Raw genomic sequence first — 26,418 nt, 5'->3', positions numbered from 1 at the left:
GTCCCCAGACAGTAACTTTGAGAGCCTGTGATCTACTCCCATACCCAAGGCTTGCACATCCTGCCCAGTGACGTAGCAGAGCCCCCAGCTGCACAGACCAGTCTGGTGGGGAGCGGGATGGGCTGAGGGCTGCTGGACAGGTAACGCTGCTGCTGCTGCTGCTTTCTCATGCGATGCACTCACTGATGGGTGTGAGTGGTTGCCCAGCTGGCAGCCCTGACCCTCCCTGTCCACCTGCAGAGTCACTCATGCTGCAGTCCCAGGCTATGGGGGCAGCTACAGACCTGACACACCTTGTCACATCTCCCATGGGTTGTTGTCACCAAGCACTGGAGATGGGGAGCTCCATGCCTGAGCCACGTGTCTGGGCACAGAGCAGGGAGGGGCAGTGTCCCACCACCAGCACTGGCTCCGCCATCTCACTACTCCTAGAGAGGACTCCCTGCACAAGCACCCATCCTGTGCAGCCTGCAATGCACTTCAGGGAAAGGGATGGAGCCAGTGAAGGGAGGAAATAAACACCATCTACACACACACGCAAGTGTCAAACGCCCTTTAGTGGTAGACAGAGGTGCTGCCGGCCCAGCCGCGGCCGTGCTGCTGCTGCCTGCAGTACCTGCCCTTCACCGGATGTGCACCATCTCCTCCAGGAAGGGGGTTTTCATGCAGCCCGTGCAGAGCTGATCCATCCAGAGCGGAGCCTCGTGCTGCAGAGGGGTGCGCCGCGGGTAGAAGGTGAAATTCACGTCGTAGTTGAGCAGGCAGCTGATGGAAGCCATGTAGATATCAGAGAACCGCACCAGCCGGCGGGAGAAGTACGTGGGGTTGTGGAAGGTGCGGAAGATGCTTCCGAACTGGGGGTTGAACAGGTTCTTCGTCAGAGACCTGACAAGAAAGAGATGGTGTTCTGTAGCTAAAGCTGTGGTCACAGATTCTTCCCACTCCCTTAGCCCGGGGCCACTCCACTCCCTCGGGCATCAGGTATGCCCTCCTGAGGCTGTGGTGCAGACCATCCCCGTGCACTGAGACTGATGAATATTCAGTGCACTATTTCTCCACCTGTTATGGGCACTTCAGGAGCTGTGGGAGCTGCAGTAGCAGACAGCCCACCAGTCCCTCCCAGCACTCTCCTTTCCCACCCTGCCTTCAAACCAGTCCAACCTCCCAGGCTGCAGGACTGCACTGCTGCATGGCCCCCATCCAGAGGCAAGTGACACCAGAGTCCAGCAGCTGCATCAGCATTGTCCCCAAAGCAGGTTACAAAACAGGGCCTGGAAGCCCCTAGGAGCCCTCACAAGTGAGGGGGAAAACACTCACCTGATCTCCTGCCGTTCCTTCATCCACTCCATCAGTACTTGCTTTGACTCTGCATCCTGATACATCTGCAAAGACAGCAGTAGAAAGCATCACATCCATCAGTCCTGCAGGCCATACCTCAGGTCCCTGAAATTTCCTCTGTAGCTCACAAACCCAGAGCCCACTGCACCAGGAGGGGGATGAGATATTTTTGAGAACCAGGCAAGATGGTACATCCCCCCATCTCCATGCTAAACCCAGAATTCAGGCTCAGAAGGCAGCATATGAGCTGTCCTGCTCAGCCAGGAGCTGTTTACCTGCATTCTCTCCAGCAGCCCTGTCAAAGCCTGCTGCCAGGTCAGGGAGTGCATGTACTGCTCCGTGTTTATGATCCGGATCTCCGTCTCCAGTTCAGGAACGATGGCTCCAGTCCTCCAGCCATGACGCAGCATGAGGTCCTGGAGGTCAGGGTGAAAAAACAGCCAAGAATTCAACATAAAGACTGAAAGCCAAACACAACCCTGGTTCCTAGAAGAGTGGGTTTGTTCCCATGTCACATTCTCAGGGGACAGCCATCCATGGCCTGTGCCAGCAACAACCATCCCCTGGTCACTAGGATCAGTTGCATGAAGCACCCAAAAAGGTGGGATCAATACAAACTGCTCTCAAATTCACACTTTACCCACAAAAAGTACTTCAGGAGCCTTTTCTCCAGTGCTTGTCTCTGTCTGACAGCAGTGGGGAAGCCTGTGCTGGGGGGGGCACCCAGCACAGCCCTGAGCACTCAGAACAAGCCCTGCCCTATCTCCAGCCCCAGCAGCCATGTGGGACTGCTCCCACCTCACTGCAGAGCAGAGGCATTTCACTCACCGCAAGGTCACTGTACAGATGGTCACCAAAGTAGAGCACTTTGGATCCACGCCAGCCTGTCAGCCTCAGGAAATCAAAGAGGTTGCCCTGCAAGTGACAGGAGCACAGAGTGAAACGTGGGTACAGGCCACACTACCACAGGCAGGTGTGAGCACTCTCATGAAACGTCAGCCTGCTCTCTGCCCCACCATCTACACCCAGAGCTTTCTCCTTCCCCACCTCACTTCACTTTCTTCCCTTGTGACAATCCCCTGTACATCCCTCAGCTTTTTTAAAACTAGAGAAAAAGGCAAAAACTCTTCCAAAGAGTTTTTGCAAACAGGGAATTCAGGGGAAGTTCTGTGGTCTAAGGCACAGCAAGTCAAGAAGACAAAATAGTCTAAAAAGGCAACAAAAGGAGGCAGTTTAGAGGCCAGAGACACCTAAATTAGAAAAGCCTGAGGATGGGCAGAAAGAACCCCAGAGGTTCTGCGTTTAGAAGTTGTTGGTCTCAGGTGATAATGATTTCACCTCACAGGGTGCGCCAGGCAAGGCTTCTGCAGTCAGGAGCTGTTCTACATCCCTGACCACCATCCCAACCCCAAAGATCAACAACACCCACATGTCTACAGGAGTTGTTTAACCAAGCCAAAGAGCCAGGCAGCCCGCACAGATTCACAGCTGAGTAAAACAAACCAAACCCCAAAGCACCAGCTAAAGCACAGCACCAAGCAGCTTTCAAGGCTTTCCAAACATCCACACATGCACAGAAGGCACTTCAGGGACTACCCTTCCATCTCCACACAAGTTTTCCACATGAGTCATGAAAACTAGGAAAGGAAATGGCCCCATCAATGAGAGCAGACCAGCACAAGCAGGCAGTGTGAGCCCATGAGCCACTCAGCAGCAATCCCTCTGGCCAGTGTCCAGTGGCAGGAGGGAGCCAGCACCCCCAACCAGCACCAGCCTGGCCAGAAAGCCCCCAAACACAAGGCAGCCCCCCAGCAGCCACTGGCAGCTTGCTGAATGCACAGCTAAGGCTGCCCAGGACCAGGGTGCTAGGCCTTCTGTTCCTGCAGCATCCCTGGAGCTGAGCAGACTTCCCTTAAGAGCACAGAAACAGGACTAGGCAGCCTCTGCACTTCTTGGACACAACGTTCTGCTGCTCACATGAGGCCTGCTCAGGAAGCCACTGGCAGAGAAGGAAATGGAGCACAGCCTTGGAAGGAGCAGAGTCCTCTTGCTGTGCTCCAGTCACCTCAAACAGCAATGGACCTGACAGACAGGAAACTTGTGCTTGGAGCTCCATGGAGCCACAGACCTGTTCTGAGATCTCCAGGTCCTGTCCTCCTTTCCCCCAAGATCACAGATCTGGAGAGGGAAAGGAGTACAAACTTGGCATGTACAGAAAACACCACATCTGTTGGAACAGAGGGACTAGAGGGCATCACTTCAACTTCCCGGTCCCTAGGGCAAAACACCAATCCCTGAGGTCCCATTCATGGGATACCCATAGGAAAAAACTACCATCCAGCCCTGCTTCAGGGGACAGGAACAGCTCAGAGGCCTCTGGCAACATCCCCTGCACAGCAAGGTCCATGGTCAGCAACACCTGCCAGAAAGAAGTGGCACATTGTGACACTCCAAGGAACCAAAAATCCTGGAGACAGGGTGGGCTACAACCAGGATACACACTGTCACACCCTAAGAACCACAGCTAGGCAACATGCAGTCAGATAAACATGATAGTGGGGAAGAACTGGAGAGGAGCCCAAAATCCTACTCAGCCCACCTTCCTCTCCCATATTTTCCCTTTCTCAGTGCACCATTCACTTGAGTGAGCAACCTGTGGCCACAAGACATAGGTGGGTCAAGAGCAGGGTTCAATGGAGCAATGAGCTCCATGGGTGAGGTGTGCCCTTTCTCCTGAGGGAGCTGCTAACCCACTGGGAATGAGCTCTACTTGCATGTTCCCAGTTCCAAGCTCTTGGCAGAGGATGGGACACCAGCCCAGCACTTTGTCAGCCCCACCAGACAGAGGTTTCCCAACAGCACTACTCAAGGACATGACCTACTCTGCTACAACAGGTCAGGTCCCAGCTAATTGACTGAAATCTCACTAACAGTTGCTTCCCATGGGATTGGACAGCTCAAATAACCAAGAACAAACCGTCCTAAAGCCAGAGGCAACTTGTCTCAGGGGACAGACCAGCTGCAAGGACAACACTCAGGGCAGAAAGTTCACCAGAGCTGCTGCTCATCTTTGGACATGCTGGTCCTTCCAGAAGGGGAGAGTCAGGAGCCAGGCTTTGTACTCTCTTTGATGCTTTCTACCCTATTGGATCACCCTTGTTTCTTTTTTCCTTATTTCTTTATTCTACACAAGTCCACCTTTTCCAACTTCATGGAGAACAATTTGGAGTGAGGAGTGGAAGATCTCTGCATGCACAACAGATTTCAGAGAGTTGTGCCTTTTTGGCCTCAACTACTATACTTTGAAGCCCCTCCAGGACAAGAGTTTCAGGACCAGGACAATCAGAAGAGCTGAGGGAAAAGTGCACAATTGGCCACGCTGGACAATGTCAGAGCAGAGCTCCCGGGGTGGAGGTTTCATTGTACGGAGGGGCAGGGGACATTCACTGGCCACTCCCACACATGCAGGGGATGTTTCCCTACCACCTCATCTCACACCAACAGGGCAGCAGCAAAGAAAACCCAGTCTGGCAAAGGTAACTCAGCACAGGTTCCCTTGGGAAGAAAAGCAAGTACTCCACATCTTAAGTTACCTGGCCCTGCTCTGCCTTTTCCCACTTGTCTCTGTCCTTCCATCCCCAGTGCCAAGCCCATGCTGAAAGCATTCTGGGGGACAATGTCCTGCCAGGCCAGTGAGAGCTCCTGGGGACAGAGGGCACCTCCCACTGCCCACAGCCAGCACAGCCCAGAGCGTGTCTTCTTACAAACACCCTCTACCTACACAGATACTCTTTTCAAGGACTTCTGTGTTTTACCTTTCAAACACCAACCATGAACAAGTGTCCTACAGCAGAATTCGTCATTTCCCCTCACCCTGACCAAGCAGATTGTCCTGATTTTCCAGTGATTTCCAAAACTGCAGGTGTGTTCTAAGTCCCCACCATTTCAGAGTCTTGCTTGCCCCCATTCATGTTACCTCTTTGTAGATCTTTCCCTTCTCCAGCTGGTTTATTTTGTCCCACTGCAGTGAGCCTTTATCATCCAGTTTTCGAAAAGGTCTGGGAAAAAACAAGGGGAGATGTTAACTTCTTTTGATTTTTGGTGATTGTTACCCAGCAACCAGAACATTTCAATCACAAAACTTGTTTACCTATGTAACAACTTAAAATAAAAGCTCTATATGAGTTCTAAGTGACCTTCTGGGCCTTCTGCATTATTTTCTCAGGGGAAGAGAAAGTATGAAAGGGAAATACCTTTCCAAAATGCTTCCATTGACTATAACCATTTCATGTCAAAATCCCTAACAATTCTTCTTGCCTTCACATACAGAGAGGAAGAAAACAACCATAATAACTCATTCTGAAATGCCAAGGTCAAGAAGGCTTTGCCATGTAACACTTTGTGTGCTCTTCCAACCTGGCTATGCCCCAGCCCAATGTCCTAATAGGATAAAGCAAGTCTGCAGAGAGAATGGAAAGCAGTCCCCATGCTGAGTTCACCAGGTGAACTGAGCTGTCTCCTGGTATTCCTGAGGGCTTGCCATGACATTCTCCACTCCATGGGTGGATCTAAGGCACCAGGCAGCCGTAGGTTTTATTTCCAAGAGGGCCAGATCATCATAACTCCAAGCCATGCTTATAACACCTGCAGCCCATGAAAAAAACTTTTACCATGCCAGCACAGCTTATAATGCCATTCCATAGGTTTAGTTCAGCATATGCCAACAGTCTGGGTAGTGGGGGAGAAAAATACATACAAAGGAATTAGATCAATCCCCTAACTAAGCAGACACAAGTACCCAAAGAAAAGAAGCCAAAGAGCAAAGTAAGGACAGCAGCCTGTCTATTGGCAGCTCCCAAAAAACTCAGCTGCCACATAAAAAGGCTTCCAGAACTGCCAGTTCCCAAACATGTATCCAATACAAACAAGATCCCAAAAAACCTCAAAAAACAAACCACACAGATACTTGCTGTGTGGAAGAGGAAAAGGAAAGATTTTGTCACACTCTCAGGACAAGAAATGGCCATCTCTCATGCCAATTTTAGAAACACGTTTTTTGCTTGGCTTTAGACATTCTATCCACTTATTCCCAGACTGGTCAATCCTCGCCTCCTCGGAGAGCATCTGAGAGAACATTGGAGGGCTGAATACCTCCTGGAGCCAGACTATGCTTAGCAAACCAGTGCTTTCTGGCAGGCCAGAGGAGCAGCTCCCTGCAGGAGGGGGCCCAGGCCCCAGCAGGGCTGCCCTGCACACGTACTTCCGCCGGTCCGTGAAGAAGTTGGGCTTGTCCGCCTGCACAATGACCATGTCGAATAAGTCCCGCCAGTTCTTGCCAACCATGTGCTTCATTCCTTTGTCCCTAAGGGCAAAGGAGCAGAAAAATTAACAGATCCAGTACTCTTATTTTCACCCAACTCTGCATCTTTACAACAGTATGGCCTAAATTCACTCTTATTTCACTAACAGAGAAGAAAACAGATTTGTGAACCCCCAAGGCTCTCATTGCATGAAGTATTGATGCTGTGTTTTGTTTCAAGCTGTCACACTCTTTCTTCTGCACCACTGGAAGCCCAGGGAAGTCTGTGATACAGTAAACACTGCTAGAGGCAACAGAAAGTGTCAGCTCTCTAATGCTGTGGCCAGCCACAGCCTTGTAACTTCTCCAAAAAGTGAGATCAAAATGCTGTGGGTGCAACATTCACCACAAACAGTTCCCAGAGAGCTCCATGACTACTGACACAAAACCCTGTGCCATACAAATTCCAGGTGCTCAGAGGAGGGAGCTGCACAGCCCTGCACAGCTCTTGCTGTGCCATGGTGACCCACTGATGAGCAGTAATGGTACTCACACAAAACTAAAGGGACTGTTTGTGATGAGGAACAGCTTCTTCTTGTGGTTCACCAGGCGGTTTAGCACAGCATAGATTTCATCCCCGTGCAGAATATACTGTTCTGTATCAGAATGAAACACACAGCATCAATCAGAACACTTTGGCATAAATCACGACCACATTTCTATAAACCAAACCAAGCCTAGCCCCTGTACCACTAAAGATGCAAAAGGTCAGAGTTAGATCCACCTCGGGCAGGCAGGCAATGAACCACCATGGTGACAAAGTGGCCTTCCTCATCCCCATCAGTTCTACCTAAAGAGAAAGACTGAAGAAGTGACAAGTGAATTTGGCACCAGAGCTCTATTTAACTCACCCATATCTTTTTCAATCCATTTGTACATCACTCCTTTCACATGAACATCTCTAATTGCATCCTAAAGAAAAGAGCAGGAGGGAAAATGTTTCAGTTTTACAACATGGCATTCCTGTTTCTCAGCATGCAAACCACTGAGGACCAAGGCAGTAATGGTACATCCCCTCCTTGGTGAATGAACAAAAGCTCCACCACTGCAAAGCAGCAGAGCCTGCCCAGCAAGGCTCACAAAGTTGCCTGAAGAAGAACAGGGTGGCTGGCTCAGCTGATGCAGTGTAAGAGGGAAAACCTCAAAACTTATCTGTGGAAGCACAAGTTCCTTCCTGCTCTTGGAAATGAGCACATGCTACCCCACTGGTTCCAAGGCAATAAAGACTGCCACTCCAAAACCATTTACTGTCCCAACACTGCAGTGTCTCAGACACCAGGTGGCTTTTCTTCCCCCTGTGCCTGTGGAAGCTCTGCCAGCTGTGACCCAAGGGACAGGAGTGTGGCCAGGGTGAACAGCAGCAGAGGAGAGCACCTGTGATCCCTGGTGCTCCCCACAAGCCAAGGAGGGCCACAGCTCCTAGCCCTGGGTGATCAGTGTACACAGGCAGAGCAGAAACTCCCACTAGCAGGGTGGCACAAAACACAGCTGGGAGGGAAGCAAGTTAAAACAGATGTCGGGCATCCAAATATCCTCTATTTTCCAGGCCAGAAGCCAAGATATAGCACATTTTTAGACACACCCAACTGAGATTCTGCACAAGTCTCCATCCAGCAAGATATGCCAGAGCCACAAAACCATTTCCAGAGCAGCAACACAGTTTGCAGTGTTTTCACATGCAAATGCTTGTTTGAACAGCACTGTTTTCATCCCTGACCATTCACACAGGTAAACAATTGCTGCCTTTCCCTGGGACCCTTAAATTCCTGTTACACTGTGTGTGCCCCTTCAGGAGCTGCCCTTTCAGACTGAGTCCCACACTCACCACAGACATCACTACAGTAACACTTGCCACACAGTCCACTGGTCTCCTGGCAGTGCTGGGGAAACTTCCTCATGACCCCCAAAAAAATTCCTTCAGAGCTGGAGAGAACCACAATTTACAGCTTAAAAGGGGATGATGAAGGTGGAGGCATAACCACTTCAAAATGGAGTTTTAAGAACTTCTTTCCACTGTGTGGATTTGAAGGTCACTAAGGCAGAGGTCACATCTCATTGCCTTATTGGAAGGAATCTGAAAAGAGGGCAGGAGCTCTGACAAGAAAACAGCTTTCTCTTAACTAGCACTGTCACTAAAAGCAAGCAGAACTTTGGACTTGTGTCAAAACTACCTTTGCAGAAAAGAAAAATTTCAGTGTGCTCTTTCCCTAAACTCCTGCCCTCCAAAAAACAAAAGAAGAAGAAAAGAAAAAGGAAAACTATAATGTTTCTGCAGGTAAAATCTTGGAGCCTTGGTAGGCATCAAACAGAGCTGAAAAAAATGCCTCCAAGGGGAAGCAGGGTAAACTGTACATTCTTACTCTCAAACATGAAGTGACCAAACTGGTGTGACAGGACTACTTTAATTACATGTCAGCTTCAGCCTTTACCATACCCCAGGGTCTGCCCTTTTGACCCAGTGCAGTGCCTGTAGCACTTAGCCTGCTCCCAAACACAGAGGCTGCATCAGCAGTACCACCAAGAGCTACAGCAGGGTGTCAGGCTAAGCCAGTGCTGTCCTAACAGCTGGGCTGTGCAAGTCCTCTGCAGGCACAGAAGGATCTCTGTGCTCCTGTTCACAAAGCATTTCTTTGCACTTGAACTTGGGTACTGCAAAGGGACAGTTTTGCAAAAATGTTTGTTTATCCTCACTGTACAGGAAAAAAGCAAGAATTCTTCTGGTGAGAGCACATGATGGTCCCTAGTTTCAATATAGATTTCAGGCATTGCCACAGATTTTCTGCCATGGCTCTCTTCTTTGCCTACTTCAGTTGTTCCTCGGGGATTACCACATTCTCTACCTAAAGGACAAAGCCAGGATTAGCACTCAGGAGTCTGAGGGCTGGACCACACCAGTTGCCCTGCATTAGACATGTATCAGCTGTGGCAACCATGCCCCTGCTCTCAAGATTTCAATTAGGAACACATCCATTTGATCTCAAAAGGAGGTTCAGAAGAGATTCTTCACAAAAGGCCTCAGAGTCAGCTGTATCCACTCTTCACATTTTCCCCACCCAAGAGAAAAACCAACACCCAACACCCCTGAAACATGTTAAGGTCTTGTGGGAAATGGGCTGGCACGTTCCTATCAAGCACCAGCAGAAGGTCAGGACACACAGCTGACAGGTGGATCCTTATCACAAGGCAGCAGCACAGACAAGGAGCCCCATTTCCCCTTGGAGCCCCATTTCCCTCCCACAGCTGAACAGCCAGTGGGTGAACCTAAGATTCCCACAAGGTACCAATCAAAACCCTTCTCCATGGAAAAAGGAGTGCAATAAGGAAAATGTGTTGTCTGTCAGCATAAGTCACCCAGAGCAGCAATCTCAAGCATTTACATCTTGTCTACAGCATTAACTGAAAAGTCAAACAGCCCCAACGACGCTGATAATCCCACACAGCCCTTTCAAGTGCCACTTCACACTTTGGAGTAAATGACACATGAAAGCTACAGTCACACTGGATCAGACTGCAGTCACCCAAAGGATCAGACTACTCTGCAGCTGCAAGGGGTACAGGACAGGTGTTTTACAACAATCACTGTATAAAGTAAACTGTTTGGTACACAGCTTTTCTCTTTGACAAATGAGATATTAAGGAAAACAATTTAAAAGTCTGCAGAACTAGGAAACATTTACACAAGCTTTGTGACATATTTCCCATGGAAGGACCTTCAGCCTAAGCAGCTTAGGCACTCCTACACGAGGTATACCAGCTCTGTAGTACAGACAGAGCCCAAACATGCTCTGAAAACACAGCTTTGAATATTCCCTGGTAATGCTTTGATCTAAAGGGACAACAGAGCTGTCATATCAGGCAGGTCACTGCCTTGGGTGCTGCAGACACCACATCAGAGCTGTGAGCTGAGTTGTGGGGCAGTTGACATTTCACTTACAGATATGTCTTTGTAGAGATGCACCTGGTCAAACTCAATGCCATGAGTGATGAAGTAATCAATGACTGAAGAGAGCAGTGTCATCTCAGGAAGAGAAAAAATATCCATAAACTGCTTAAGTGATGGACCCTGGAAAGCAAAAAAAAAAAAAAAAACAGAAAAGAAAGGCAGGCATTAGACCAGAAATACTAGGAAAAAAAGTAAAGCCAATAAACAAACTCATATCACCCAGCATAATCTGAAATATAATCCAGGCTAATAAAAAGAAAAACACTACTGTGGGAAGTCCCAGTCACTCAGCAAGCAGCCCTGTCTTCTCAACCAAAACACCAACCTTGAAGAGAGAGAGGTGTCTCCTTCACATAAATCTTTACACAAACCCAGCATCATTAATACCACATGGTGAAGATAGAGGAAGCAGGGAGTTGGTCCCAGATATTTTTATTTCAACCTCTGCTTCCCACCTGGCATTAATACAGGTGCCAACAGACAATGCTCTGCTGCAGCAGCAGACAAGGACCTTGCTGAAGGTGCCACATTGCTCATCTTCACCAGGTTACACAGGGCACCAAGCTGCTCAAACCACATTCCAGTGAGGTTTCACAAGGCACTGTAAGAACCACTCCAACAAGCCATTTGTCAATGCCTATCACTACAGAAAGCCCAGAGGGAAAAGAACTCCAGCCCACCAGCAGTCAATTGGAAATGGAAAATTACATCCTGACCAAGGAATAACTCCTCTAGCATTAGGCAGAGCTGCAGCTCTCACACACATTTGTATTGTTATTGCCTATCAATCACAAATCTATCAACAGGCCAACAGCCAACTTTGGCCCCAGAGAGGCTTTCCAGTAAAACAAACTTTGTTTATTCTGTAGGTACCACCTGTGCAGAGGACTGCAGTGAATCGCCTTTGCAAGATGAAGCAGGGATCAATTTTTTCATTTTCCATTGATAAAGTCCCAGACCAGAACGGAGACAATTACTAATGTCCCATATACAGAAAGTAATTTGGGAAGCACACAGACCTCCCCATGAACGTGGTCACCAGCAGTGCCCTGGCAATCCACTTCCATCATGTCTGTGCATGAGCTTTGAGCAATCCAGGACCAATAGCTGTAAAGTTACAACACTGTAGGATAGTGCTGGCCCACTTCAGAAAGTGTTTATTAGAGCTGTGTGAAAGACAGACATGAAAGCAGCATCCAGAAAACCACAAAAGGTGCAGATGATGGAAGCTGATAGGGCCCCTGCTGCCTAATGACAAACATGTGGCTCTGTCATGCCAGGATGTGTAACAAGAGAACACCTCCCATTTAGTCCGGGTAAGGGTAGCAGGAGACCAGCCCTGTCTAAAGGCAACACCTGGGGCAATACAAACTGGGGTCAAAAGGGCAAAGGAACAACAAACAGCATTTTGCTTGAGGTGTATTACCAAAAAATGCTGGAATCAAAAGCTGTGTTGGTGTGCTGAGGGTTATACAATTTCCATCCACCAGCACAGGACAATTTCACCTATAGCAGAAGGGCCACATACCACACACGGTGGTGCTGCTTAGGATACTCACTGACTCCTTCTAACACTTCTGCCCATTTTGATGTCTGGTTGCTAAGGGAATATTTCTCCCATAGCAAAACCAAAAGTTTCTGTAAATAGCCTTCATCTTTTTTTGCTGTTCAGAGATTCTGGGAAAGAAGCAAGAGGGACAAAGGCAGTTCCTACTGAAATAACTTAGTATGGGATTTAGCAGAGCAACGACCTGTCCTACCTCTCAATACCTGAAATACAGAGGAGACAGGTAAATGTTCAGTGTTAACAGCAAAGATTTACCTTGTCAAACTCTGATTTCATTTTTGTGCCTTGTGTCATTTTTTACAGGGTAAGTCCCACCTCTCCCAATTCTGTTTAATGGCCTTGACTTCCTTAGGCAGACATAGTGACAGGAGTGGTGACAAAAATTGGACTGTACTTTCAAAATGTTACATGTGCTTTTTCTACAACACCCTTGAGATCTCCACCTTCATTACAGGCCATCACATGTAAAGCCACACCAGCTGCAGTGTTGAACCTTGGGAAAGATCTGTGCCCACCTACTGCAGGTGTTGGGATGCTGGCAGCTGTCCATACACTCCTGCTAATAGAGAACCAGGAAAACACTTAAGGGATTTATTTAAGTATTTAAGTAAATACTTAAGTATTTACACACTTCAGCCCTATCAGTCCCACTTCTCTTGTTGCCTGTTAGCAGCCTTCCTGTTGCTCATACATGCTCATCAGCATGGCAGACTGAGGAGAACAAATCAAAGACCCCTGCTGAAGGCTCACTCCTCACCAGTTCACTGCATCTGTTCACACCAGCAGTCATCTTAACCATTCTTTCATCTTTCTCACTAATGTGGGAAAATATGCCCCACAGGTTGAGCAGACATTGCTAAATGCAAATGGTGTTAATTGTAAATACTTTTGTTCTTTTTGGGATCCACCTATTAGTTCATGGAGTCTATTACATTACTAGGAGAGGAGATTCACCTCTTCACATGAAGACTAAGCTGATATCTCTACTTCTGTGGCCAAATTTTTCAATTCCAACTACAGGAAAGAAAAAAGCACCCGGTACATAGAGAAGCAGAAAGGCACCTCAGCATAAGCACCTGGTCCTACAGAAGGCCACAACTTGAAGCAGGTTTCATGTTTACAGTTATTTAAAAAGAAAGACAAAATCATCTCAAGTTGGGCAGGAGTGAGGAGAGTTGCACAGGAGGAGGCCAGTTGAGGGCAGTTTACAGACAGATCAAATTCTAAACAAAAATGTCCTATTTCAAAGCTGGAAACATCATTGAGCTATAAACAGAGTATATACTTATCCAGAAAGCAACCACTCAGATTAATTGTTCCCAAGAGAGAAAGAGAAAAATCAAGCCATGACCTTGCTGGAGACTTCACAGAGCAGACTCACAGGGGTATTACCAGAGGAAGTGTGCCCTTCTCCTTCCAGCCTCCCCTAAGGCACCAGAACTAAGGCAAGAAACAAAGCAGTTCTGGGAGAAGGGATGTGAAAGGTCCTGCTTGGCCACTGTGCCACACGAGACACTCAAGGAAAAAACTTCCTAACTTCCTCTGGGTTCAGGCAACCAGAGGATTTTTACAGCTCCTACAGACATAATGTCAGTATTTTACTATCCCTACACTCATGGACTACAAGCATAACAATATCCCCTGAGCAGTTCTGAAGGAGTGTGGAGGGAGATCCTTAACATGAAGGAAAAAAACCCTACCCAAAACCAAAGAGAGAAAGGCATGGCAAACACCCTACTGCTGCTACCCACAGAGACCTCCTCCCCAACAGCTCACTGCACACAGGAGCACTCTGCAGGCTGCTGGGATTTGGCCAAGGAACAACAGGGAACATCTCCCTATCAGTCTTCAAAGCCATTCAGCTCTAGGCCAATAGCTCTGGTATTTAAAAATGCTTTGCAGATGTCTTTCAGATGCTAAACTGCTAAATAACCTCTGGGGCATATTCCCACTAGAACAAAAACACACACTGGAGCTCACTGGGGACCAGCCTTTCCAAGGGAGGCTGCAGTCATTTACATGTGCATACAATTCCCTCTGTTTTCCAAGCTGTTTGAAGAGCTGCTGCTGCATCCCAGCAGCGAAGGGCTTACAATACCTTGCCATAGAAGTCACTCATCTGGTACAGGGGGATGTGCTGTGTACCACCGTAGAGTTCGATCACCTCTTCATCAGGCACCGGTTTGAGCCCTCTAGACACAAAACAATGCAGTTTGTCAATAATCACCAGTCTGTGCAGTGCTACAAACAGGAGAGAAAAACAGGACAGGGCAAACAGGCTCTTTCCTAAAACTCAAAAATTCCTCCTGCTCAAAAGAGGCAGAGAGCCCAACAGCTCTAAAGATTCACATAAAATCTTTCCCAAGACATTCTTCAGATACCTCATTTGCTCCTACAAGTTAATTGAGGGGCTTTGTCCACATTCCAGCAGAGTCTAGCCAGAGGCTTCTCTCTGTCTGCTGTCAATTTGCTGACAGGACTGCCTCACCAAATCAGCCCCACGACCTGACTTGGGCAGCACTGGGTAACTAACTTGCTTTGGAGATGTTGCTTCCATGAGATACATCACCCTTAATGAAAAAGTGTAGAAAAAGGGCTTCCTGAAAACAGGGTTTCCTCCTTATTCAGTTTTCCTAAACAGAACAAGATCTTGACTAAGACCATTCAACAGAGAAAGCTGTTTTTATCAAAAGCACCAAAACCAGGAGTATGGCTGACCTGAGTAGTTCATAACATCAGGTTATCTGACTGCTGCAGGTTTTGCCTCTTGCACAATTTTGATGACTCTTTGCTCAAGCAGTCAGCAACTTTCCCTTTCTCCTTTTCTACTCAGTTATGACACAGCATCTAAGAAGTTAAATGTTGCCTCAGTTGTGCAGAACAGCAAAGGAAAGTTTAGAAGGACACTCCAAAAAAGATAAGTTACAAAAGGACACTAGGAAAAGAAAAATTAAAATGTGTTTGCACTAAAAATCTCTTAATGAAGCTGCAGTAAAATATGGAGCAGTAAAAACCCCTGGTCCCCTCACCCCCAAGCTGGCACTGAAAGAAGCCAATTCTCTCTGGTTATGAAACTCCCTTCTTAATATTCTTAGAGTGTTTACTGTAACTGAAGCTTAACAGCAAAAGGGCAGAGATCAAGGAAAAAAAACACATTGGCTTCCATGCTCAGGAAATACAACATAGGATCTACAGGAGATTTGCTATTGATATTTATAAATTACTACTTCTTACACACCAACCCCACTCCTCTTTGGAGAAAAGTGTTCTCTCAGTCTCCAATCTCACAATTTGTAGGAGAAAAATTTGGTCTGTACTGTTTCAGCTACTTATTCCAAAGCATACCCAGCTCTTTTTGGAGAACTAAAGGAAAAATAGGACAATCTGTGACTTAAAGTGAGCCCAGATTCTGAAGCATTATTACTTTATGGGCATGTCTGTGTTCTTTAAGATATAATTTGCACACCCAGATTACTCTCCAAGGCACAGCAGAGCACTGTTGGGACAAACTCCTGCCTGGAAAAGACAGGCCCACATGTGAACCACATGCAGAAGAGCCCTTTCCTATTGGCTCTGTTTGCTCTCAGGTGTTAACCCAGCCATGCTGTAGCTGCAGCTAAAACACCACACAGTGTACGTGACCAGATGTGCTATTAACCATTACAAAAAGCTCCAGGTCTTCCCACCCACACCTGGCTTGAAATGCTTGAGAAAAAATAACTCATTGCAATTATATGCCAGGTAAGCATTTGAAGCAAGAGCAAACAGGATGAGCCAGACAAGACTGTGCTCTACTCAGGAAAGAAACAGAACAATATATGCCATGAATGTACACTGAGATGTAGAAATCCACTTTTGCATATATAAGCATTTAGAAAATGATTTTCAGAACTGACAGACCTATATGCAGTCCCCAGCTGGACGTAATGGAAAGCATCAATCTTCATGAGAAGACTCTGTGACAAGGAATAGATATTTACTGTTAGAATTGGGTTATTGTTAAAATTTACACTGAAACCTTATTCATGTTTAAAGTTCCACACAAATGACATTCAGAAAATAAAGTTCAGTATGAGCATCCCACTTCTATGCACTTTAGACAGCACTTCTTCTCCAGCTACTTTTAGACACACTACTCATACTGTGACTTTTTATTGGCCTCTCTGGCAAAAGACCACCCTTCTATGAGCCAAAGTCTGTTACACCCCAGTTTGTAGACAGGGATGAAGTCAAAAAACAATATTTCTGTCACTCAAGCCAATCTATTTTTGTCTCCCTTCAAGAAAACACACATCCCAAGGGAACTTTGTGTGCACAGATCTATTTCTCCCCACCTTTATCTTAAGCAGAACTAAGTGGGCAAGTTTTAGTTCAGAGCACAGTGGCACCAGTCATCTTCCTCACACAAGAGCTCTCCCCTCCCCAGTAGACATTGAAGAAAGATGTTCAGGAGCACACCAGGCTGGTAACAGAGTTTTCTCTGCATTTTTGCTATCAGACTCCCCTAATCATGGGCCATCCTTCTCCATCCATCATTCTGAAGCTGTTACACAAGTCCTTGGGCATGGAAAGCAGCCTCACACTAAACCCACATCACTCCACAGCTTGCACCAGGAATGTGACATTGAACTTCTTCCATCAGGATACCTTATCAGTGCATCTTGTTACACTGTGGGCAGAGCTCCCAGTAATCTGTGAGGAGTGCAGGCAAATATGCTGAAAGTTGTACTTAGACAGGCATAACCCAGATTTCTGTGTTTTTTTGCAAACTCTGATCCTGAGAAAAGAGAGTTCTCTACTTTCTACTCACTCAAAGAGTGCTTTGCTTGGCAAGGCCACTCGCCTGTGGTGATTTAAACAGAGAAAGATTTAAACAGAGAAAGAACCTTCAGTTTCCCACAGATCTACTTCTTGCTCTGTAAGGCCAGAGGCATGAGTGGTCTGCTGCCATGCTGTCTCCACAGTTAGGACAAAAGACAGAAAATCTCAGTGGTTTTTTCCTTCATTCTCTTTTTTCCCTCCTGCTGAAGGACAGCACATACATTCCAGCCTGCACTGCCTGCTTCTCTGAATTCACTCAAACCCAACATATGATAAAGCTACTTCAGTGAAGCAACTTTCTCTGCTGTGCTCCCACCTGACTGCCCGGCTGCAGCAGCCAGCATGACATCACTGGGCATCAGGCTTTGAGGGAATCCAGCCAAAGCACTGAAAAGGGTTAAAGCTAATGCCTGCACTGTGCTTGCCTGTGTTCTTAAGAAGTATGCATCTCAAGTAGCTTGGATCTTATTCCAGGCAGTCCTATTATTCGGGGTGGGGGGTGGGGAAGGCTTCCTAAAGCATTCTCCTGACAAGTCATTTCTATTATTAGAGAAAGACATTATGCCTCTGCTCCTGGCAAGTACTTGTAGATGCAGGATTGAGTTTTGTTGTTTAAATTTCCTGAAAGACAGAAATGATCACATAAACAAGCTCAGTTTTCTATTAATTAGCCTGTAGAATGAATTGACTTTTAAATTGGCAAGGCTGTTTACCAGAGACCTTTGCTAGAATGTCCCATTCTGCTGGAGGCCAGGCTGGCACAGCAGACAACTTTCCTCGGGGAAGAACCCAAGCAGTGAAGAGCCCAGCCAGACAGACCCACTGGCCATTTGCTGACAGATGTTATTGCAAGCAATGACACAAAGTATTTCCACTAAAAACATAACAGTGGAAGACAAAGCCCAGGAGAGTGAACTTTGTACAGCTTACCTTTTGAACATCATAGTGAAGTCCACGTATGGCAAACCCTGGAATGTAGTCATACTTCCCAAGCCCTTCTGGATACTGGGAAGACAAATAGTGACATCATTAGAGCATAAGCACTGGATAATCAACAAAATCCTTTCACCTGTTGAGCTTGTTTAGTCCTGCCTAATTTTGCCCCTTCAGCAAAGAAAGTGGATGAATGGAGTAAGACAAAGGGATCGGGATACCCAAAACTAGTTTTTCTCATGTAAGGGACAGTAGTGAAAAAGCATCAGATTCAGTGAGGACACTTGTAATGTTTGCATATATTTGGCAAAGAATGGCACTGTAGAGCCCCTCTAAACAGAAAGGCATGATGAGAAATAATGCATAAGCAGTCACCCATTGCAAACAGGGTGTCTGTTCTGGGACGTGCTCTAGGGCAACATCCCATTGACCAGCACATTCCAAGTCCTGCACAGCTTCAGTGCTGGCCCATGATTTATGTTTAGCCACCATGTTCACCTCCAACCAGCAATCCTGCAGGCATTATTTCCATAGTTGAGTACAGCTGACCATGGCTTTTTTACACTAAGGCTCCCACTCCACTTTTATAAAACCTCAGGAATGTATATCATGTTAAATAATCTCAAAAGAAATTAATTCTGCAATCAAAGATTGTGAAATATTAAGTTTATCTCAATAAATCAAGTAATTGACATGTGTGCACATTGCCTGCACAAGCATGTCTGGGGCATTGCAAACACAGCAGCAAGCTTAATTGAGTGGAAACTCTTAGCACCTCATTACCTTGAATTGTTCTATTAGGATGTCTCTGGCAGTGTTGAAAATCATGGAGTGTAGTAAATTAGAATACTGTGCCAATGTGTAATCGTAGTCAAAGCCATAGATCTCCACATCTGCCAGGCTGATCTCATTGTTAGCATAGATGGCAGCGGGGTTGAGGAGATTGCAGACTCCTGGTGGAAGGAGATCTAAAAGAAGGGAAAGGGGAGAAGTTAGAGAAACTGAGAGCATCACTGAAGTTTAGACTTTTTTTTTCTGGACCTGACAGCAGCTGGAAATGCCACACAGCAGCAGCAAAGAGCACAGAGCTGCTGTGGAAGGCTGCTGCTGTTCACTCACTCAAATAATGTCCCCGTGAAAAAACACACAGTGAAACCTCTGGCTGCACCTGGAGATAATGCTCTCTAACCATCTGCACAGTCAGACCGACCTTTTGTGTCAGGAAGCTGCAAAACAATGCCCCCTGCTCTCTGGCCTACATGAAGCAAAGCAGACCCGAGGTTCTGAAGTGTCAAATTTCTGTCTCAGAGCAGCTGCAGTTTCTGCAGGCTTCAATGTGAAAGGCAGCTGTGATAAATCACCAGACAAACACACACCCCTCACTCAGAACTTGCACAAACAAACAGGCTCTTGGAAAAGTCTAGATTACTCCAAATCCGAAATTTTGAGGTTTGTCTTTTGGCATTTTTTGTTTCTCACAGAGGCAACCAGACTTCACAGAGAATTCCTGCAAGTACCATTAGGACTCGTAAAATTTTTGTATTTTTTGGCAGGAAAAACCAAAGTACACCATGTAAAAAAGTACCCCACACTAAGTTATGCTCCTGGAGCATGCAATGCTGATAGCAGCAAGTGATCTGCTTTCCTCTGATAAACAGCTGTGGACACAGCTCAGTCCTTGCATGTGGTTTGTCACTGCAAAGCAGAGCTAGTGTTCAAGGTGCTTGGGAATAACACTTTGCTCCCCAGACCACTGAGAAAATGGGGTTAAGTGACCAAGCAACTAAACTACCTGTATATAAATCCTTTCCCAGAGCCAGTCCAGAGAGGAGAGCTCCCACTCCCCTGCAATGGGAGAGGCAGGAACAGATCTTCCCACAGGCTTCCCGCTCCATGAGAATTGGCCCTTGCAAGAAAGGGCAATAAAAATAGTTCTTTGTAGTAGTTTGCCTGGTCACAACCACAATGGGGGACAGAGGGGAAGGAGATATTTCCTCCCTCCTCAAAGATGGGTAATTTTCTCTTTGAATGACAGAAGAAGAGCAGGCATTTTCCAGATCCTACTCAGCATCAGTGGGTAGGATTTTTTCTTTTCCTACCTTAACTTTTGGCATTTAACAAGGACCCCTGTCCTGGTTCTTTACTGCTTCCTTGCTATAAAACCAAGTTCCACCTGTGTCTAGGACAAAAAATACATTATTAGAAAGACATACCAGCCCTTCCCAATAAAGACTTTGTCTGGAGTTATGACAGAATTTAGGCAAAAGGCTGAAGTTCTTTTGTGAGCTCTAATTCAGAGAGGTAACCAAAGAAATAGATTCAAATATTTCTAAATGTTTCTTTCTCAGGGGAAAAAAAAAAATCACAGTTACAAAACATACCCATCCTTCTCTCCTAACTGACTTCCATTTGGCCTTCAAAAACAATTCACCAGATCATGCAGCAAGGAATCACTAGAAAATAAAGCAGTGTTGAAAATGAAGGCAGGAGGGCTGACTTACTGGCTACACACCAGGAACAAAAGCTCTCTGTCAGTGCTCTGCTGCTGGCAAAGTTTCTGGAAGAGGCTTAGGAGAGAGGATGCAATCCAAGTACTTTCCACTGAGATTTTAAAAGATGGGAAATGTAAATAGGATTCAGATTATCACAACTTTCATACTTCCATCATAAATGCTCTTTGTACCATAAATAAACAGTTACACTTCCTGCCCTCACCCCCAGTCAACTTGTGGAAAGACCTTTTTCTAGGCTTACACTGGGATTTGCTGGGTGTTATTTTTCTCCCTCACAAGGATAATGATGACACAGCCTTAATCATATCTCAGGGGAAATGTGGAGGGCTTTCCTCTTCTATTAAAGCACTTTTTTCCTTTTATGACAAATGCACCCAACTTGTTGCTAGTGTCCCTACAGAGAGGTCAAGCTCTTCCAACATTCCCCTATTGCTAATATGTTCAGGACAACACATTTTGATAGCCTGAGAGCATCACAAAATACCATTGCCTGAACCCCACCTCTCTTTTCACAGAAGAAAAGAGAATCTTCTAGATTGAACCACACAGGCCAGCCACAACTTTTACAAAAATATCAGGAAAAACTAAGGGAGCAGTAGGATTTTGTAACAAGGACACAGCAGTCTGAGCTTCACCAAGCAAGTCCTATCTGTGATCAGAAGCATAAGCAGTTACTGTGCCACAGCACAACTTCTGAAGTACATTTAGACCCAGTGAGTGAAGCAATGCTTCTCCCTGCCAGCCTCAAAGGTACAGAGCCTCTCTGCTGTCCCCTGACAGCCTCTTGCCCAGGTCATTTTTCCCCACCCACATTTTGTCACTTACTTACACAGCATATTCTCTCTTACCTCCTAAGGGCTGAAAAAGCTTGCACATACCAGCCAAAATGATTTACACCCCTGGCTCATACACAATGTGTTCCCTATGCTCACTTCCCCAAGCACCACACATCTCCTTGTTGTGTTTCCTATTCCACATCACTCACAACTTGCAGCTTGCTCCATCCACCCCATCATCCTACATCTTGAATTTACAGTGATTTCAACGTCACTGCTCTTCTGGAAAGGAGGAAATCTCTGTGGTTCAGTCTAGAGAATCATGATGCACATTTGTCCCAGTGTAAATGTCCTTTTGCAGCACCCTCCTCAACAGAGCTGCAGGTCTCCATCTCCTCAAACTCATGCAGTCTCCATGCAGGTTCCAACTACAGCAGGGAAAAGAGACAACCTGGGAGCACACGAAAAATCAGTTTCAATACAGGAGTCCAAACATGCCTCAGGGTTACTGAGCCAGCTTTCAAGAAGCTTGGTTTAATTGTGTTTGTTTGGGGGTTTGGTTTGCTTTTTTGTGGTGCTTTGTTTGTGTGTTTTTCAAAGATATCCTCCTGGGTGGTTACCAATCCTTAGTGCTTAATCAAGTCCTGGGCTGCAGGCTTGGGTGCTGCTGACGCTCTGCACGTAATCTGCCAGGGATCTTTGTCTCAGATTTCCTGGCAATCGTCAAATCAAAACAAACAGACACCCACCAGAAGCTCATGAAGATGCCATTTTTCAAGAATGATAGCTTTTGCTTTTCTTCTTTGCCAAGACACCATAACAAATTGCTGGACAGATATGATAAATTAAAGAAAACAACTACACAAAACAAAATGAAGAGCAGTTTTGGTTATTAAAAAAGAAAAATAATCCCAACTACTCTTTCTGTCTGGGTCCTAACTAGAAAGGCAGACAATATCAGTTAGTCACTGCCTACTCAGCACTTCACCCAGGAAGTCTGATCTGAGGGAGAAGCAGCGTGAGCACATGGGAGGACGGTGTGGACAAAGTTGCACTTGCACTGGATGCAGCCCCAGGAATCTGCCTGCTTGCACAATTTGCTCCTGTTTGCAACTCCGACAGATTTTAGGGAAGTGCCTGCATGTCCACGGCACACGATGCAAAATGCAAATGCAAAGCCAGTGCACAACATCTCCTTCATTTTCCCACTGTGAGAACCTGGACGGCTGCTTAAATCAGTGTCTCCATGAGGGTACCGGTGTCTCTTCCCAGGCAATAACCCACACTGTTAGAAAGCAATAACCCTCAATCCCCAACAGGAGAGCAGAGAGGGAAACAAAAGCAGGTAATTAACTGTGAGCAGACACTAGAGACACCATCTGGCCCCTTCTGATGTGAAAAGCGCTCCGGGCAGGAGGTGCCAAGCACGAATCCTGCTTCTCTGAGCTCCCGGGGTGCCAGCAGCATCCTGCAGGAAACGCTCCCGTTCTCTCAGCCTCAGAGCCAGCATGTCAGTGAGGAATAATACACAGACAAGGCAACTCACCCGCACGTCTCACACCCTTTGTACTCGCAGTTCAACCCTGCAGACATCTGCACTAATTTCTTCATAAGACAAGCAGGGAAAAGAAGGGTACAGAGAAGCAGATGGCCATCATCCTCCACATTCTTCATGAATCAAAAAGTTTCCCTTGTTCACACGAAGTTGTTTTCTAAAGACAGACTGCCAGTTTTCCTTCCTTTTATGCACCCCTTTATCCTTTTGAAGTGTTGTTTTGTGCCATTTCCTGCAAAGCACTCCCACCAGCCAAAGCAGATCCTTCTACCAATAGGGTAGGAAGGGAAAAATATTATCTAAAGACCATTTAATTTCAGAGAATACATGTTAAAAGACCTTGGATTTATGCTATTATGCCTAAATATTTTGGTATTTCTCACCAATAAAATCTACATTAATTAAAAGTAATATTAAAAATATAATTTCATTCCTAAATTACATTTTTAAAGGATAAAAAGGCACTAGAGAAATGCTACAAGAGTTCTTCACAAGAAAAAATGGGTTATATCCAAGAAAGCAAAATTGAGAAGTTTACATAACTGGTCACTCTTCCAGTTCTGGCTGTTCTCACATTTAACCCTGCTCAAACTTGTCATGCAGAGGCAAGAAGTTTGCAGATATTGTAAAGTTCCCTAGGAAAGATGAGTTAGTGTAGCCACTGTTTACAGATTTGGAACACCTGGGAAAAAACAAACACTTGCTCATAGCCAAAGCCTCACTGGCTTGGCTGTCCTGATGTTTCCTAGAGTGCAAGACTTCAAAGCTTACTGAGAGAGCTTATCAGCCTTCCTTGACATTTATCAGATCAGAAAACAGCAAGTCTTGCTCAACTCCATCCCTCTGACTAATGTGAATGTACCATTCCTTTTGGCAGAAGGAAAAAAAAAAGCACACTTAGTGCCTCAAATTTTTAGCCTCAAGTTTTTCCAGGTAGTGAAATTTGGTCAGTGTTGCAAGAGGCAGCAGGGATAATGAAGAGAATGGGTTCTCTTGAGTCACCACTCAAGAGAGGAAGTTTTAGAGGCTCTCTCTGTGCAGCTACGTTGTGCTGTCATTTGTATCAGCCCACTCCAGCCTGGCAGAGCACAGATGTCTGTGCAGAGTTGAGAACTCCTTGTGCTTCTCCTCTGGCCCCAAACCTGCAGCACCACTGAGCTCCACTGCACAGAAACTCGTCCTGCACATCCTGCCCTGCCCAACTCAGCATTTATGGTGCAAAAATGCAACCGTGCTCCACGGATCTGGTGCCAAGCAAGGGCTGGTCTGAAAACACACCAGGAATTCTGCTGGCACAGACTCTCTCCAAAGCAGTGGCACCTGATAACTGGACAAGGGACTGCACAAAGGTGGCGTTTCAGGGGAGGAAGGAGAAGGATGGGCACCACAGGAGCCTGCCCAAACTCAGTGCTGGGCAATCCTGAGAAGCCAAGCACAGACCAGAGTCAGAAATCAGTCAGAATTCACCTTCACACCAGAGTCAGAAACCAAGCACAAAGGAACAGACTGATGCCACATTCTGCACAACTGTTCAGTCACCAAAGCAACAATTAAAACCAACTTGGACCAACTCTGTCTCTTCCTGACAGGATTTAAATAACAGCACAGTCTTGAAATTTTAGTTTGGGGAGATACTCTTTAAACAAAGGCCTTATTCAACATATCTGATGGCTACCTGAAGTTTTGTGAAGAGTCTGCTCTGTAACACTTGGGCTACATCACCTGACTTCATTTGGCATTTACTGCTGGTGATTACTGTTCCACCTCAATTAAAAACTGCATCTCTTGCACCACAACAGAGTTATGTGAACACAAACTCCACAATCTCACGTAGCAAACCAAGCATTCTGCCAAGAGACCGCGACACAGCCTATTAGCACACATTTGCATTTATGGTTTCAATCCCATTATGGAAAAGAAAATAATGCCTTTGAGAATAGCAAGCTCCAAACAGCAATACAAGAATTGCAAACTGGAATTTCTTTCGAGCAGTGGGGCTAAAACCACAACTCAGTCTTGGAGGGTATTAGCAAAGCCCCAGTCCTCTGTCAGCATCCTGTACTGCGTTCAACAGCGCTGGGAAAGGAGCTCTCAGCCTGGAATGCAGCAGCCTGAGCTGCCTAATGGATCAGCAGCCAATTCCTTCACATTTGTGCATCATGAAGGACTCGAGATTTGTTGCCAAATCCGGTGGACTGGAAGATGGGGGAGGAAGGAATGGCAGACCTTGTCGATCTCAGAACCGGGAGAAAGTTCTTCCAGATGCCTAGGGCTGACTGCTGTCCTTATCCAAGCCCTTAAGTAAACAAAAGCTAACAGACTTCTGTAAGAGCAGGCAAAAACTCACTTCCTAGCTCTCTACAGTGCTTACCTTCAACACTCCAAGAACCAAGAAACCAACAGGAAGAAGTTCCCTTCCCTCATGTCATTAAAGCTATTTTTAGGAGAGTCTAATACAGTGGAGGTCTGCTGCTAGCAAAAAGACCACAATCCTGTTTTACACACAGGCAGACTTGGCGAGCAGCTCGAGTTTTCTCTTTGCTTGGCAAGATTTCAAAGTACCCGACAGAGCCAGGTAACTTCTTGGTCAGAGAAGCAAAAAAGCACTCATGAGCAAAAGGCGTGACACGTGGAACACAAACCAAGCTCGGGACCAGGACCCAGCCCAGGCGCTGCAGCATCAGTGCTCTCCAGGGGCGACTTGGGCTCGTCGCCCCTTCACTCTGCACCGCCATCCGTTTGTCCTGGTCTAACGCGACTGCGTGCGGCGAACTGGAGAAAAAGGCAACCAGCCCTTCACTCAGACCTTTTGCCATGACAATGCCGACGATGGCTAGTTATGAAGAGCCCCATTTACCCTGCGTGCCCTGCAACGCTGAGCCCAGACGGGGAGTCTGCACAGAACGATGGGGAGAGGAAGATCAAGACCAGATTTCAATGAAATAAAACCAGCCCAGAGAGATGCGGATGGCATGGCCGGGGAGAAAGGCTCTAACGCGGCATCTGCACAGCGCGGGCACATCCCCGGGCTGCGGGCGGGGAAAGGCACCGAGGTGCAAAGAGGAGAAAGGAGAGGGGATAAAAGGATGGAGAGGCCGGCGCGGGCAGGACGCGGCAGCGCCTTACCGTAGACCAGCTTCTTCATCTCGTGGTACCTGGCCCACAGGTAGCTCTTGGTGTCCGCGCCCTCGGCCGGGACGGGCTGGCCGCCCACTCTGCCGGGGGCCGCCGGCTGCTGCTCCCGGGGCTGCCCGTGCCCGCCGTCCCCGGTGGCTTTGTGCCGGCAGCTCTGGCAGGACACGGCCACGGCGAGGAGCCGGGGGGCCGCGCCGCCGCCCCTCCGCAGCGCCGCCGAGCCCAGCGCCGCCATGGTCCCGCCGGACGCCGGGGCTGCTCCGCTCTCGGCCGGGCCGCTCCACTCTCAGCCGGGCCGCTCCGCTCTCAGCCGGAGCCGCTCCGCGCTCAGGGGAGCCGCTCCGCTCTCGGCCGGGCTGCCCCGCTGCGCTGCCGGCCGCGGCGGCACCGGCCCGCCGCCAATCCCGGGCCCGGCGCTCGGGGCCGCGCCCCGCCCACAGGGGCCGGGCCGGGCTCGGTGGGCGGGGCTTGGCCCTCA

General features: G+C 47.2%; 1 protein-coding gene across 1 annotated transcript; it reads right to left on the bottom strand.

The window, feature by feature from the left end:
- Positions 1-538: 538 nt before the first annotated feature.
- NT5DC2 (5'-nucleotidase domain containing 2) lies at positions 539-26,382 on the bottom strand. Its single transcript, XM_064432449.1, has 14 exons — positions 25,932-26,382; positions 18,745-18,929; positions 17,959-18,033; positions 16,108-16,163; positions 14,306-14,399; positions 10,632-10,760; positions 7,549-7,609; positions 7,191-7,293; positions 6,599-6,700; positions 5,315-5,396; positions 2,167-2,253; positions 1,614-1,754; positions 1,318-1,382; positions 539-885 (listed from the first exon to the last, which is right to left on the bottom strand). The coding sequence occupies exons 1-14, from the start codon at positions 26,173-26,175 to the stop codon at positions 624-626; spliced, it is 1,686 nt and encodes a 561-aa protein (XP_064288519.1). The 5' UTR covers positions 26,176-26,382; the 3' UTR covers positions 539-623.
- Positions 26,383-26,418: the final 36 nt, after the last annotated feature.

The sequence above is a fragment of the Passer domesticus genome, chromosome 9 (genome assembly GCF_036417665.1).
Source record: "Passer domesticus isolate bPasDom1 chromosome 9, bPasDom1.hap1, whole genome shotgun sequence".
Lineage (NCBI taxonomy): Eukaryota > Metazoa > Chordata > Aves > Passeriformes > Passeridae > Passer > Passer domesticus.
This window is presented reverse-complemented; position numbering and strand designations above follow the sequence as displayed.